General features: G+C 37.0%; 1 protein-coding gene across 1 annotated transcript in view; it reads left to right on the top strand.

Moving 5' to 3' along the window:
- The first annotated feature begins 9,571 nt into the window (after positions 1–9,571).
- Positions 9,572–13,076, top strand: part of Ptprq (protein tyrosine phosphatase receptor type Q) — a 195,447-nt gene continuing 191,942 nt past the window's right edge. The window contains exons 1-3 of the mRNA XM_076920158.1: positions 9,572–9,705; positions 10,052–10,163; positions 10,823–11,049. Of these exons, the coding sequence (XP_076776273.1) occupies positions 9,649–9,705; positions 10,052–10,163; positions 10,823–11,049 (396 nt within the window). The 5' untranslated portion in view covers positions 9,572–9,648. The remainder of the gene's footprint in view (positions 9,706–10,051; positions 10,164–10,822; positions 11,050–13,076) is intronic.

Raw genomic sequence — 13,076 nt, 5'->3', positions numbered from 1 at the left:
TTTGTTCACAGCAGTAAAATCTCAAGACAACCTTATACTGCAGCTTATTATAAAACTGCAAATATAAGTTGCTATTTTGTTTTGCCTCGAATCCTCAGTTCAAAAGATAAGTACTACTTATTAATATAGATAAACTGAAATTCGTTAAATACCAAATATCTGTCCTACTTAGTAATTCTTTGCAACAGCTTTCTGACTTCACTTTCCCAAGCACAAAGAGTGAAAGATTTATATCCCCTGAGGAATCTCAGAACTATCAGAGAAAAGAAGGCAGTATGTATTTAAGCATGAAAATAAAACAAAAAAATACAAATAAACAAAATAATAACCCATTCGCTACTATATTTATGACCAGAAAAAATTCCCTGTGAGTTTAGACAAAAGAGTAGAAGTAAGCCTTCAATTGACATAGAATATTCATAGTACTTTGTCATTTCAGTGTTTCCATCCTGGATTTTATGAATCTGAAGTAAATCTACACTATACCAGATCACTTCTGTGCAACAGAATAATGAAGTGAACCAGAAGTGAGAGACATTAAACTTTAAATTTTCTGGTAGAAACTTCAAAAGTAAAAAAAGAAACAAAGATAATTCAAGTAATATATTTTACTCTAACCAAGATTAAACTTATTGAAATACTTTACATCAACTATTTCTTTTCGTATTAACTACCTCAAATCTGGCTTCTATTTTGTGTTGGAAAGTCATTTCACATTCACACGATATGCATTTGAAGCAGTCAGTAGTCACGGTAGTAAACAGCACTCACTGACAGAATAGCCATAGAGAATAACTATTGTCATAAATTTTTAATAATAAAGTGGAATTGTGTCAAAAATTGCTCTCTTAAAAATCCCACATCTTCTTTGAAGCCTGCTTGATGTTATCAGCATAAAATTATATTTTTGAAGTCTCATAAAACAGTTTTAAAAGTCTTCTGTGTTTTATTAGCATGTCTTTTGCTACTATAGGTGCTTAAATGCTAACCATCTCATGTTGTTTTCTTGAGGACACTAAAGTGTTTAGCGATAGAGTCCCAGAGTTGTGTAGTGAATGAATGAAGCAGTGATTAATTTTTCCAAAGCTTCCTCTTTCAAGATTCCATGTGATAACTACAAAACATCAACTGAAGAAATTTTGATATGCTCATCTTTGGCCAGTTTGTGTGTGATTTTACAAGGTGGGGTTGGTTGTGTGGAAGAGCCAGGAAGTCTACATTTTGAATTGTGATTTCATGTCCAATGCAAAACCTTGGACTATAATTAGTAACACATAACTAGTAACTAGTTATTCTTTGATCCTAGTTCCCCACCTGTGAAAGGGTTTTATAGAATGGTTGAGAAAATTCAGTGAGAAGGTGTTCAGCAAATACAAATTTTTGCAAATTCCAGGACTAGAATATTTTTTTTTGATTTTATCATTGTTTTTGTTCGATTAACTGAGAACTGTGGCTATACACAAGGAAAAGAATGTTTTTGTTACCTGGCTTTTGGCTACTTTATGGTTTCCTATATGTACTACCCTTTTCCACCCTTATCCCTTCCAATCCCCAAACACTAGGTAGGAGAGAATGAAGGCTAGAGGAAAAAGGTGGTGTGCCCTCCCCCAGCCTTGAGCAGGCCTGAAAGACCTTGTTTCCACAATAGACCTATTGTAATAAGACCTTGTTGGAGTCATCCACCTTGGCTGCAGGTACAACTTCCTACAGGAGCTTAGAAGAATAGACTGCCTAGAATAGACTTCCTAGAGCTTGCCTTGCAACATAATCCAGCTGAAACAAAGGATGGGGTGGGGTGGGCTTTTCTTATATATACAAGAGCTGAATATTAAACTTTGAGCGTTGATCAGAAAACTTGTCTTGGCTCCATGTTTTTCTCGCCCCTTCGTCTCCTTTTCATTTCCAGCCCTCCTTTCTGGTGAACCCAGTTTGTCTGCGGCTGCTGGTGGCTACAAGGGGGCATTGATCTACCAGACTACTTCCTGCTGATTAGGGGCATTGAGTCCTTTGAGAAAAATTTTGCTATCTCCCAGCAGCCAGCAGCCAGCAGCCAGCAGCCAGCAGCCAGCAGCCAGCAGCCAGCAGCCAGCAGCCAGCAGCCAGCAGCCAGCAGCCAGCAGCCAGCAGCCAGCAGCCAGCAGCCAGCAGCCAGCAGCCAGCAGCCAGCAGCCAGCAGCCAGCAGCCAGCAGCCAGCAGCCAGCAGCCAGCAGCCAGCAGCCAGCAGCCAGCAGCCAGCAGCCAGCAGCCAGCAGCCAGCAGCCAGTCACTAACAACTAGCAACCAGCAATCAGCAGCCAGCAGCCAGCAGCCAGCAGCCAGCAGCCAGCAGCCAGCAGCCAGCAGCCAGCAACCAGCAACCAACAACTAGCAACAGCCGCAACCATCAGCAGCAAGAGCAGCAGCAAGAAGAGCAGCAGCCACCACCCTCAAGGCTTTAGCATTTTTATATGCCTTCAAGAGTTTCCAGATTACAAACATCATATACTTCCAGAAACTATCTGCAGCTGGCAAAATTGTGCCCTGCCACAGCTTGAGGCAAATCATAGTCTGCTTCTGTGGACAATCTGAAGCAGCCTGGGGTTAAAACAAATATTCCCATAACATTTCTATGCTTTTAAAGAAACCAATTTTTCTCACTACATATTTTAGAGAGACAACCATCTTCCCAGTGAAAGATCAGATCTTTTGGGTTCAGACTGTCTTAGAGATATTGACCTAAGGTTGAGCTAAGTTAACAAATAAACTGGCACCTAGCACCAGTTTCCAGGCTACCCCACAAAAAGACCTGTGTCTAGCACCAGTTTCCAGGTTATTCCCCAACAAATCTGCACCTTCAGGTTACAAGCCTGCCCCTGACACTTCACTTCCTAACAGCCACCAACCAAGAGGAAAGCAGAAGTTAAGTTTAGGGTTTGGCTCCAAGCAGCAGACAACTACATTAAAGGCCATAATTGTCCACCAATCAGAAGTGTACCAGACTAGATACCCACTTCTTGTCTCTATAAATGCTTGTGTAAAACTAGGCTTAGGGCTGCCCCCTCCTGTCCTATTATATCAGAGATGGTGGTGTGGCCCTAGCTTGAGCTTAAATAAAAAGACCTTAGTGTGACTGCATCAGAACTGGATCCTTGGTGGTCTTTTGAGGTTCATAAAATCTTTCTGGCATAACATTAGTATTTGAAAAAAAATTAATCAGTATAGTTTTAAGAGCACGGAAGCCATCTTAACCTTTAAGCAGACTCCCAAGTTCTATCCATTTCTTCTCATCCTCTTTCTTTTCTTACCAAGACCAACAACTTGGGTGACACGAATCTCCCTTCTAACAGTTGAGTACCATTTTGGATTTCCTTGCCATTCATATAGCATTGGTTTAAAAATGTCCACTTGCTTTTCAAATACAAGCTGAAGTGTGGTCTCGGGGACTGCTCCCAGCTGATCTTTATTTAGTTTTCCAGCCCACTGAGTTACTATGTAGTAGCTGTTTATGTCTCTTTGTTCCTCAAATATCCAGCCACATTCCCTGTAAATGACAAGCCTATTCACTTTGCTTGGCATTCTACATCCAGATTTGATTAGCTTTTTCCCTATCATTGCTCTCTCTGTTCAAATATAATTTTATTTTCCTCCATGGCTGTTAATTTTAGATAAAACCTCTCTTTCTAGTGCATCTGTGATTTGATTATCTTATTTGTTTATTTACATAGTCATTTGTCAGTGGGAGCCAACATTGGAAGTTAAACCAGAAGCCTTTTTGTTTTGGCAAAACAATATTGTTCCGGGAATCACTCCACACTTTTAGTATATGCTCAATAAGTATTTGCTGGGCAACTAAACGCCACATACAGAGTCATTTCCACATGTTTGAGGTGATTATGAAAAGCAGATATTAATTCTGAGTGACATTATCATAGGTGAGTTGAACTTGAGATGACCTTTTACTAACCGGTAGCATCAGACTCATAGAAAAGACGACCGGATACTCTATATTAGCAATGTCACAAGGTCAGGAGTTGGCATTCTATTTGTCATTTGTAAATGTCATTCAAGACAGAGACATTCTGAATAATAGATCTCCCATGAAAGATTTCATCCTTTCTACAATGATACAATTTGTTTTTGTATTCAGTATACAGGTATTCTGAGGTAAATAGTCAAAAGATTTTCATGTTAATTTTAAAAGATTCTCAGTTCTTACCCTATATCTATCCTAAATTTTACATTTTACAGCGAATGACATATGGAATGATCTTTTCATGTATTACACAGAGACCAATTAAAATTATTCATTGTTAGATGAAATTTATAAACACACAATGGTGTCTCACTGTATGCTCTTCAGAGATAGAAAAATTTATATTGGTTATTAAGTAGAGACCGTGTTTAGAAGCATATTGATATTTAGAATTCATATCATTGTTTTGGACAACATTATGCTACCAATGGATATCTGAGTCATTTGCAATCAATGAGATTATTTGTTAAAGTTTAATGAATTGGGCAACTATATCCCAGTTGCTCAGTGAAGTGCACTTGTATTAATTGGGATCGTTTCTCTCTTCATATAAAATTTATCATCCCAGCTCTGCAAACACCCTTTGAAAGTTCAAATAAGGCACAAATTAGGTTTTCTTCAATTGCATTTTGATGGGTGTGCATTCTTCACATGCTTTTTTTTCAGAGATAAGAAGACTGTATGTTTTTATTCTATTAGAAGGTTACATCATTTTATTAGATTATGTAAAATTGTTTTCCTTCTACCATTCATTAATGTGTTAATATGACTCACTGTGTCTCAATGTAGCACCCTGTTAAAATAATAATATCCAAGTGTAATTGTGTACTGCTTTCTGCTACTATCCCTCGCATACCCGCATACCTCAGCTTTCTCACATTCTACTCATTTCCTTTATCTTCCCACTCCAGACAAGCAAGGAATGTTACCAGGGATGCCCATGAATCAGTAAGCACTGAAATGCATGCAGATTCCATGCTCTTTCCCCTCTTCGGTAAGAAAGTTCTCTTCCTAGAAGATGGGTGAGCATGTCTGCCCAAGAAACCATTTTTACTTCTAAAGCCCAACAATTTGTTTATGAAAGCAAATAATGACTAAATTTATAAAATTAATATGATTGTTTTTGTTTTGACTTAGCAGCATGGAGTGAAGAGGAAGGAATAAAGACTGTGATAATTAGCCTTCGGTGACTTCAGGATTTTGGAACTCTCAGATTACAGAACTGGAAATAGCTAAAGTCAATGGTGATCCTCAAAGTTTAATGAGCAATTTCATGACCTAGCCCAGGTTATGTGAAAGATAGACTAAGCTAGAGTGTGTCATTTGTCATTCATTGATTCTCTTCACAATATTTGTGGTGTCTTTTGTACTCTAGCTGTGCATTTTTGCATCTCTCTCTATTGTTGGACTTTACTAGGGTTATGACCCAGAGACTGGTTTTCAGTGACATGTGTTTAATGGTGTCCATGTGTGGCTCTGTCCTTAGGAACATGTGTGAATTAGCTGGAGGGTCCATGGGTCATTGCTCCCACTGTCCTTTCCACTGACAACCCAGACACTCCCAGCTTTAGCTTTACCTTTATTATCTCTTACTATCTTTTTCTTCCTGCATCATGTTCAATTCCTTTGTGTTGCTCGGGTTTTCAACAAGTCTTCTGAGGAGGGAATTGATGAGATAAATCAAGTCCAACCTCCTTTGATACTGAAGGAACTTGATAAATATATAACATTTTGTTATACGACATATCCAAATTGAGTCTCTTAATGAGGACCCTAAACTTGGAAGGAGAATAATAGATCATTCTATTTGGTGCTAAAGCCTCCCCTAAATGTGCCATATGTGACCTCATTCAATATTTTTTGGGGAGATAGGGCTATCCTGCTATCTGTTGAAAACTATGAAAATTAAAAATGACAACTGTCACGTTGATTAAACCTTGAAGACATTACAGTGGGTCTAAATTTTGGCTCTGTTATTTACCTAGTCACATGAGATTTGGGTAAAATTACCTAACATCATTTAACACTTTACTTGGAAATAATAGCAATCACTGATACTATCCCTTGCTCTCTTGCAAGTGTATAAAAGTTCATGGTATGTCATAAGTTTTCAAAGACTTCCTTTTGTTTTTCATTTCTTAAGCTTAGTTACATTATCTATCAGACCTAGAATATATTATGTCCAACCTATGGTTTAGCCACAGAAATATTTAAATGTGTTATCTGAAATTTATCAGATATTTTGCTACATAGGAAATATAAATGGACCTTGATAGTCTCTCATTTTTTAATATGTTTTGATAGATCCCTGTGAATATTGGTTGCACTCCCGAGGGCTGTCACCCCTCCCACTTCGCATATATTTTTCTGGAAGTGAGAATCCCAAGGCCCTGGCAATGGCGCTATACATCTCCATTTTGTATTTGACTTGTTCTAAAAGGTTATTGTTATTGGGGAATTGAGTCCATTGATGTTATGAGAGATTAAGGACCAGTGGTTATTGCTTCCTGTTATTTTTGCTATTAGATGTGGAATTATGCTTGTGTAGCTCTCTTCTTTTGAGTTTGTTGTAAGAAGATTAATTTCTTGCTTTTGCTTGGGTGTAGTTTCCCTCCTTGTGTTGGAGTTTTCCATCTATTATCCTTTGTAGGGCTGGACTTGTGGAAAGATATTGTTTAAATTTGGTTTTGTCATAGAATATCTTGGTTTCTCCATTTATGGTAATTGAGAGTTTTGCTGGGTATAGTAGGCTGGGCTGGCACCTGTTCAGGAGCGTCTGGCTTTTAGAGTCTCTGTTGAGAAGTCTGGTATAATTCTGACAGGTTTACTTTTATATGTTAATTGGCATTTTCCCCCTTATTACTTTTAATATTCTCTCTTTGCAATGTGCATTTGGTGTTTTGATTATTATGTGATGGGAAGAATTTCTTTTCTGGTTCAATCTATTTAGCATTCTGTAGGCTTCTTGTATGTTTATGGGAATCTCTTTCTTTAGGTTAGGGAAGTTTTCTTCTACAATTTTGTTGAAAATACTTACTGCCCCTTTGAGTTGGGAGTCTTTGCTCTCTTCTATGCCTTTTATTCTTAGGTTTGGTCTTTTCTTTGTGTCCTGGATTTCCCAGATGTTTTGTGCTAGGAGCCTTTTGCATTTTCCATTTTCACCTAAACTATTTCTTCTTCAAGTAACTTTTTGTCAAAGCTTTCATCACAGCCACAGAATGAAGCTAGAACAGCCTCTCAAATGTAGGGATTCCTGGCATACACCATCTTAATTGCCATCTTTTTCTATAATTTGAGACTATAAAGGACTTAGGCTGGGTTTGTGAACAGAGTGACCTAGAAGAGATCTAGCAGAAAGTCACAACAAAATAATTCAATTATCACTTGCTTTTTCTCTGATTTTTTTTTTTTTTTTATCTGTTTAGGACAGATAAGTTAAAAGTCGTAGGACTCATTGAATGGATGGCCACATAATGTCCGAACTGTTGAGAAAGTGTGTAGAATAAAAAAGAAAGTGTTGTCAGATGAATGTATTGTAGAGAAGATAAACTTATAAAAATATTACCGTGCTGAAAATTGAGCTCACTGGATAAAGGTTTCTGATGTCAAGGCTGATGATCTGAATGTGATTTCCAGAACCGACTTCCTAGGAGGAAAGTGATGACTCTCAAAATTTATTCTGTGACCTCCACACGTGTGCCGTGTCATACATGACCACCACCATACATTGTCTTTTCTATTGCTATGAGGAAACACCAGGACTAACACAGCTTAACAAAGGGAGAGTTTATTATGGCCTATGGTTTCCAGGGAGATGAGAGACTATCATGACAGTGAATCTTGGAAACAGGAAGCTGGCATGACATCAACAAAGGGCTTGCATCTATTGCCCCAAGGAGAAAGCAGAGAGTGTGCACCAGGAAGGAGAGTTCCTAAATTCTCAAACCTCTCCTCCAGTGACACCCTTTCTCTCACAAAGCCACAGCTCCTAAGATTTTCCACAAAGTATCACCAATTGGGGACCAAATATTTAAATGTCCGATTTGATGGGGAACATTTTTAGTCAAACCACTACACACACACACACACACACACACACACACACACACACACACACACACTAAATAATAAGAAAAATATTGAAAAATTATATTATGATACTTTCAAATTTACGTGAGTGCCTAACACTTTTGTTAAGAAGTCTACATTTATAATTATATTGCTGTCAAATCATTTATAGGAGTGGAGTTTTGAAATGATAAATGGAATTTAGAGATTCCTTCCAGACCTTGTCTTTTTGGTGTTGGATTAGGTCTGTATTAGGTTTGTGTTGACAAGCTTTGCTTCATCGTCTCCCTGAATCTGCCTATATTGTTTGAAATCTGCTCTCATTGTAAGGCAGAACACAAATGTAACTCATTGGCAACCCACTGTGTGTGGAAGTTCTGGTTAATGATTACAAGTTGCAGAAACAAGAGTAAGCAAAGGTGGCATAATGTGATTGCAATCGGGAATACAGTTGGTACTTATTTAAAAACTCACATTCACTTTCGGTATGTAAACTAACTTTTTAAAAGTACCTAAATATTAATATGAAATGTATGTTTCATTTCTGTCACATTTTCCCCGGTTATCTTCTGTAGAAAACTAGTCAATCAGGTAGTCTACATTTAATTTTAAAATGATTTTCGTGTTCATATAGAAGATATGCTCTAAAAACAATAAGCAACTTAACCAAAAAGTTATATAAACTGAGGAATATCCTTGGAACAAAAATAAATTCATATGTTAGCTCTTATAATTATATTAAAAAATTAAGAAAGTGAATGTCATCAAAGATACACTTTCTTAACATCTGTGTATAAAGGTCATTTGGGTGTCACTCTTTTCTAACAATTTGATAATTTAAAAATGCAACTGTAGGCTCTTGAGTTTCAATTTTTTTGGAGCATTTTAAAACAAAAAACAACTGTATTTAAACTTGTAATTTTCAGTATCAGGACTGAAAAACCCTGAAAACCATAAGGCTTCACTATGTCTACAGATGTTTTTCTCTGCCCTGGAGCCTGCCATGAACCATGGAGAGAGGCTTCTAGTGGATCTTATTCCTGCCTGGCTCTGGCTTCGTTACTATCACAGATCTTGGAGGTGGAGAATATCAGGTATAGTTTTCATTCTTACACTTGGCCAGCCTGCATGTATTTATAGTTGGTCCTGGCAGGAAATTCCTTTACAAAACTCCCTAACTATAAAAACATTTTCCTTGAGAGGATTTTAAAAGCATAAGATATAGACAAAAGCATATCAATGTCAAATTAATGAATATATGTTTCAGCATCCTGGTGTTTTATGTCTCTTCTCTCTTCTCTCCTCTCTCTCTTCTCTCTCTCTTTCTCTCTCTCCTTCCCTCCTTTCCTCTTTCCCTCCTCCCCTCCCTCTCTGTGTGTGTGCACTGAACCTACAGCCATCCATCCAAGAGTTCATGAATAGTTTAACAAAGAAAGGGCAGCGCTATTGAGTAATCCAGGCTCATTAATTGTGTACTTGCCAGGAGGATCTGACTTTAAATCATTAATGCAGGCGACATTTCTCGCTAGAGCCATCAATGTGATTGTACGGCTAGAAAAATGTAATAATGATGGCTTTTCTTCTCTTTTTTCTTTTCCTTCTCATTGGAACTTCAGAGTCTCAGGTAATTTGGTAATTTGCATGTTCTTTTAAAAATAAAGGGACTGCAGTCATTGGTTGTAGATGTTTTGAAGATGTTAGTTTTTCCATGTTGACAGAGAGCTGGTATACGTAGAAATATTGATTTAGAGTCTGATAACACAGGATATTTTGTGAACTTTCATCTTAGGTTAGTCGACAGTTGTATTATATAACAAACTCATATTTTATAGTGATATGCAACTTTGTTTTTGCTATCTTGTATAGTAGTACAGTTTATGTAGAAAAGTGTTAACTTGGTAAATGATGTTAGATTTATTATTTTAACTCGCTTTTCAGAAATAATGCAGTATGTAACTTTGGCATTCTAGGTTGATGTTTCTGGTACTTTTTATGGTACTGGGTATGATATAACGCTATCTTCAATTTCTGCCACAACGTACAGCTCGCCTGTGAGCAGAACACTGGCAACAAATGTGTCGAGTGAGTCCCTGTTTTAACTTACTCTTCATTAAACGTATTTAGTCCTTGTGACTCTGGTAGACAGACAAATTTACATTGGCAGCGTTTGTATTGTGTGTGTGAAATCAGTATAGAGTAATTAAAGTGAAAGGGAAAGTTATGAAAATGTTTACAATTTGTCTTCTGTAGGTAATCTTGTTTCTCTTACTTTCAAAGAGAAAAGGTAATTATTTTTGTTTGTGAAGTGGATTTGAGAGTCTATTAATGGTGACATTTGGATTATTAGAGTCAAGAAAACAAACTCACTATACTCCTTAAGGGAAAACTATTCCATTTGTAAGGCTATTTCTTATTTTCTTACTTCTTGCAGGTAAGCCTTGCATTAACAAAGCCTTAAAAAAAAAACCTGCCTTGGCATCAAAAGTATGTTTGGCACGTAATGTTTTTTATAGCATTCCATTTTTTACATTCTTAGAAAAGAATGTTTGTTGTGTTGCTGAAAAGACTTTTATTACTTAGTCTTTTTTTTTTTTTTTTCAAAGCTGTAGGGAGAATAAATTCATACTGATTTCTGGGAACTTCAAAAGTTTACATTTATAAATACTTTTTAAAAATTGACCTTTTCTGGTGGAAATAGAATAATTATTTGATCATTTAATAACATGAGTTTTTAAAAATAGAACCGGGACCTCCGGTCTTCCTAGCCGGGGAGAGAGTTGGCTCTGCTGGGATTCTTCTTTCATGGAATACTCCTCCTAACCCAAATGGAAGGATCATATCTTATGTTATTAAATACAAGGAAGTGTGTCCATGGATGCAGACAGCATATACCCGAGCAAGAGCGAAGCCAGACAGTCTGGAAGTTCTCCTCACTAACCTTAACCCTGGAACAACATATGAGATTAAGGTAAATATTTTGTGAGTGGATACTGAGTATTGAAATAATAAATCCATGAGGAAAGTAAGAGTTTTATCCACCTTGTACATCTGCTAGTTGAATGAAATGAGCCACTGAAGACTGACAAACTATCACATGCTCAGTATTCAAACACATATGCAAAGCCTGGTGAAGCATTGTAATCTTTTTCTTCTCTATGTAGATAAATGTTTACATTGTATCAATTTTTAAAAAAAGCTTTAGCTTATATCTTCCATGGAAAGCAAATTGAGCTTAAAGTAACCACTTTAGGTTTCAAAATAAAAATATCACATGCCATTTATTATTTTAAAGGTTTTGCTGTGCAAGGATAGAAACCAGAGCCTCCTGATTGTTAGGCAAATACTCAACCACTAATCCACATCCTAGACTAAAATACTGCTCTTTCTAACCAGACTTAAACTAAGCATTGGTATTTTACTTTTCTAACTCTCTTGCATGTGAATGGACACTACTTAACTCTTGGATAATGGATTAAAAACTTCTGAAGCAACAGTTTTACTACCCCCCCCCATGAGTTCAATTCTGTTTCACTCAGTAAAGATTCACTGAACCCTTACTATTTTGTGTTTCTAAAAGTGGGTGATACTCTACAACATCAAGAACTCATGATTTAATGTTTTATTTGATTACTAAATAAAGATGAACTTACACAAAGCACTACTGTGTTACATTAAATAAAAATGTTTGCCAATAGGAGACAGCGATAACATTTGTAGATGAGAAAGAACAGAACAGAGCTATCTTCTTGGCTCCTTGTTGTTTCCAACTTTAAAACAAACCACATCTTTCCTCTTTAGGAAATGTTTGTTTGTTTACTTATTTATTTATTGTGCTGTATGGGGACATGCTTGTCATGGTACAAGTGTCCATGTGTTGAGGTCAAAGGACAATTTGTGGGAGTTGATTTTTTTCTTTCACCTTAAGAGTTCTAGAGCTCTGACTTGGCTTTCTGAGCCATCTTGCCAGCCCCAACACATGCATCTTTTGTTTGAGTCTTGAAAATGAGTGAGCATAGAGCAGGAAACCTGTAGAAGCTGATTTGTGGCCTTACTAACTGTGGCGGCCTTCCTTAAGGTTTTGTCAGAATAGAGAGGATTAGCTAGGGTTTATTGCATAGCCATAACCTATTAGTAGAAATCTGTATAATTAATATCAAGATGAAGATATAAATTCTTAAATGGCACCAATTTACTTTGTTTACAAATTTTAAGGTTTTCATTGGCATGAGCTTCTTAATGATATAAGAGTGAGACAAATATTGTTACTCTCATAGGCATTATACCAGTATAACACATTTAGGAATACAAAGCTTAGACCCAGTCCTTCTTTAACTCTTTTTAACTGATTTGAGATGGTCAGCCTGTGAGTTAAGGGACTATAGCAAATTCATGACTTGGAGTTTATTATAAGGGTATTCTCTATGTTTTATGTAGAAATGGCTGAGTGGAGTTAACAGGCAACAGTCCAGATTACCTTACATGGATAGCTGGTTTTCAAAACATCAGAAATCCTTAGAATTGACATGACAAACATTTCAGTATTAATGTTCATTTTCATTAGAGACCTGTCTGCTCTGGACAGCTTCCTATATTAAATTCTAAGAAGAAATTGAGCATCCTTGGAGTTACTCCAGTTGTGGTGAGACAGCCAGTAGGCAAGAATTGCCACTTTCCTTATACAGAAAAATTACTGTCCAGAAAAGGACACACTTGCAGAATAGTCGACTGATTATATCTGCCTAGACAGAGTAATCAGCCCTTAATAATTCTGCAGCACTAAGGTCTGTCAGAAGATCCTGGACCAGAAGGCAGAAGAACAGATGCTCCAACGTTTTGAAGTAGAGCGAGTGTCCAGGTGGTCAGAGGTCTCTATAAATTGGCTAAGTTTTAGAAACTATGATTTGTGCTTCCCACAATTATAGTTAACTCAGTCATTCTGGATTTCTGATGGGGTTGAAAACATATAGCTATTGACCTTAAGAGAAAAGATTTGAG

This window comes from Arvicanthis niloticus, chromosome 22, assembly GCF_011762505.2.
Source record: "Arvicanthis niloticus isolate mArvNil1 chromosome 22, mArvNil1.pat.X, whole genome shotgun sequence".
NCBI classification, from domain to species: domain Eukaryota; kingdom Metazoa; phylum Chordata; class Mammalia; order Rodentia; family Muridae; genus Arvicanthis; species Arvicanthis niloticus.
Note: the sequence above shows the minus strand (reverse complement) of the source record. Positions and strands in the feature narration are given on the sequence as shown.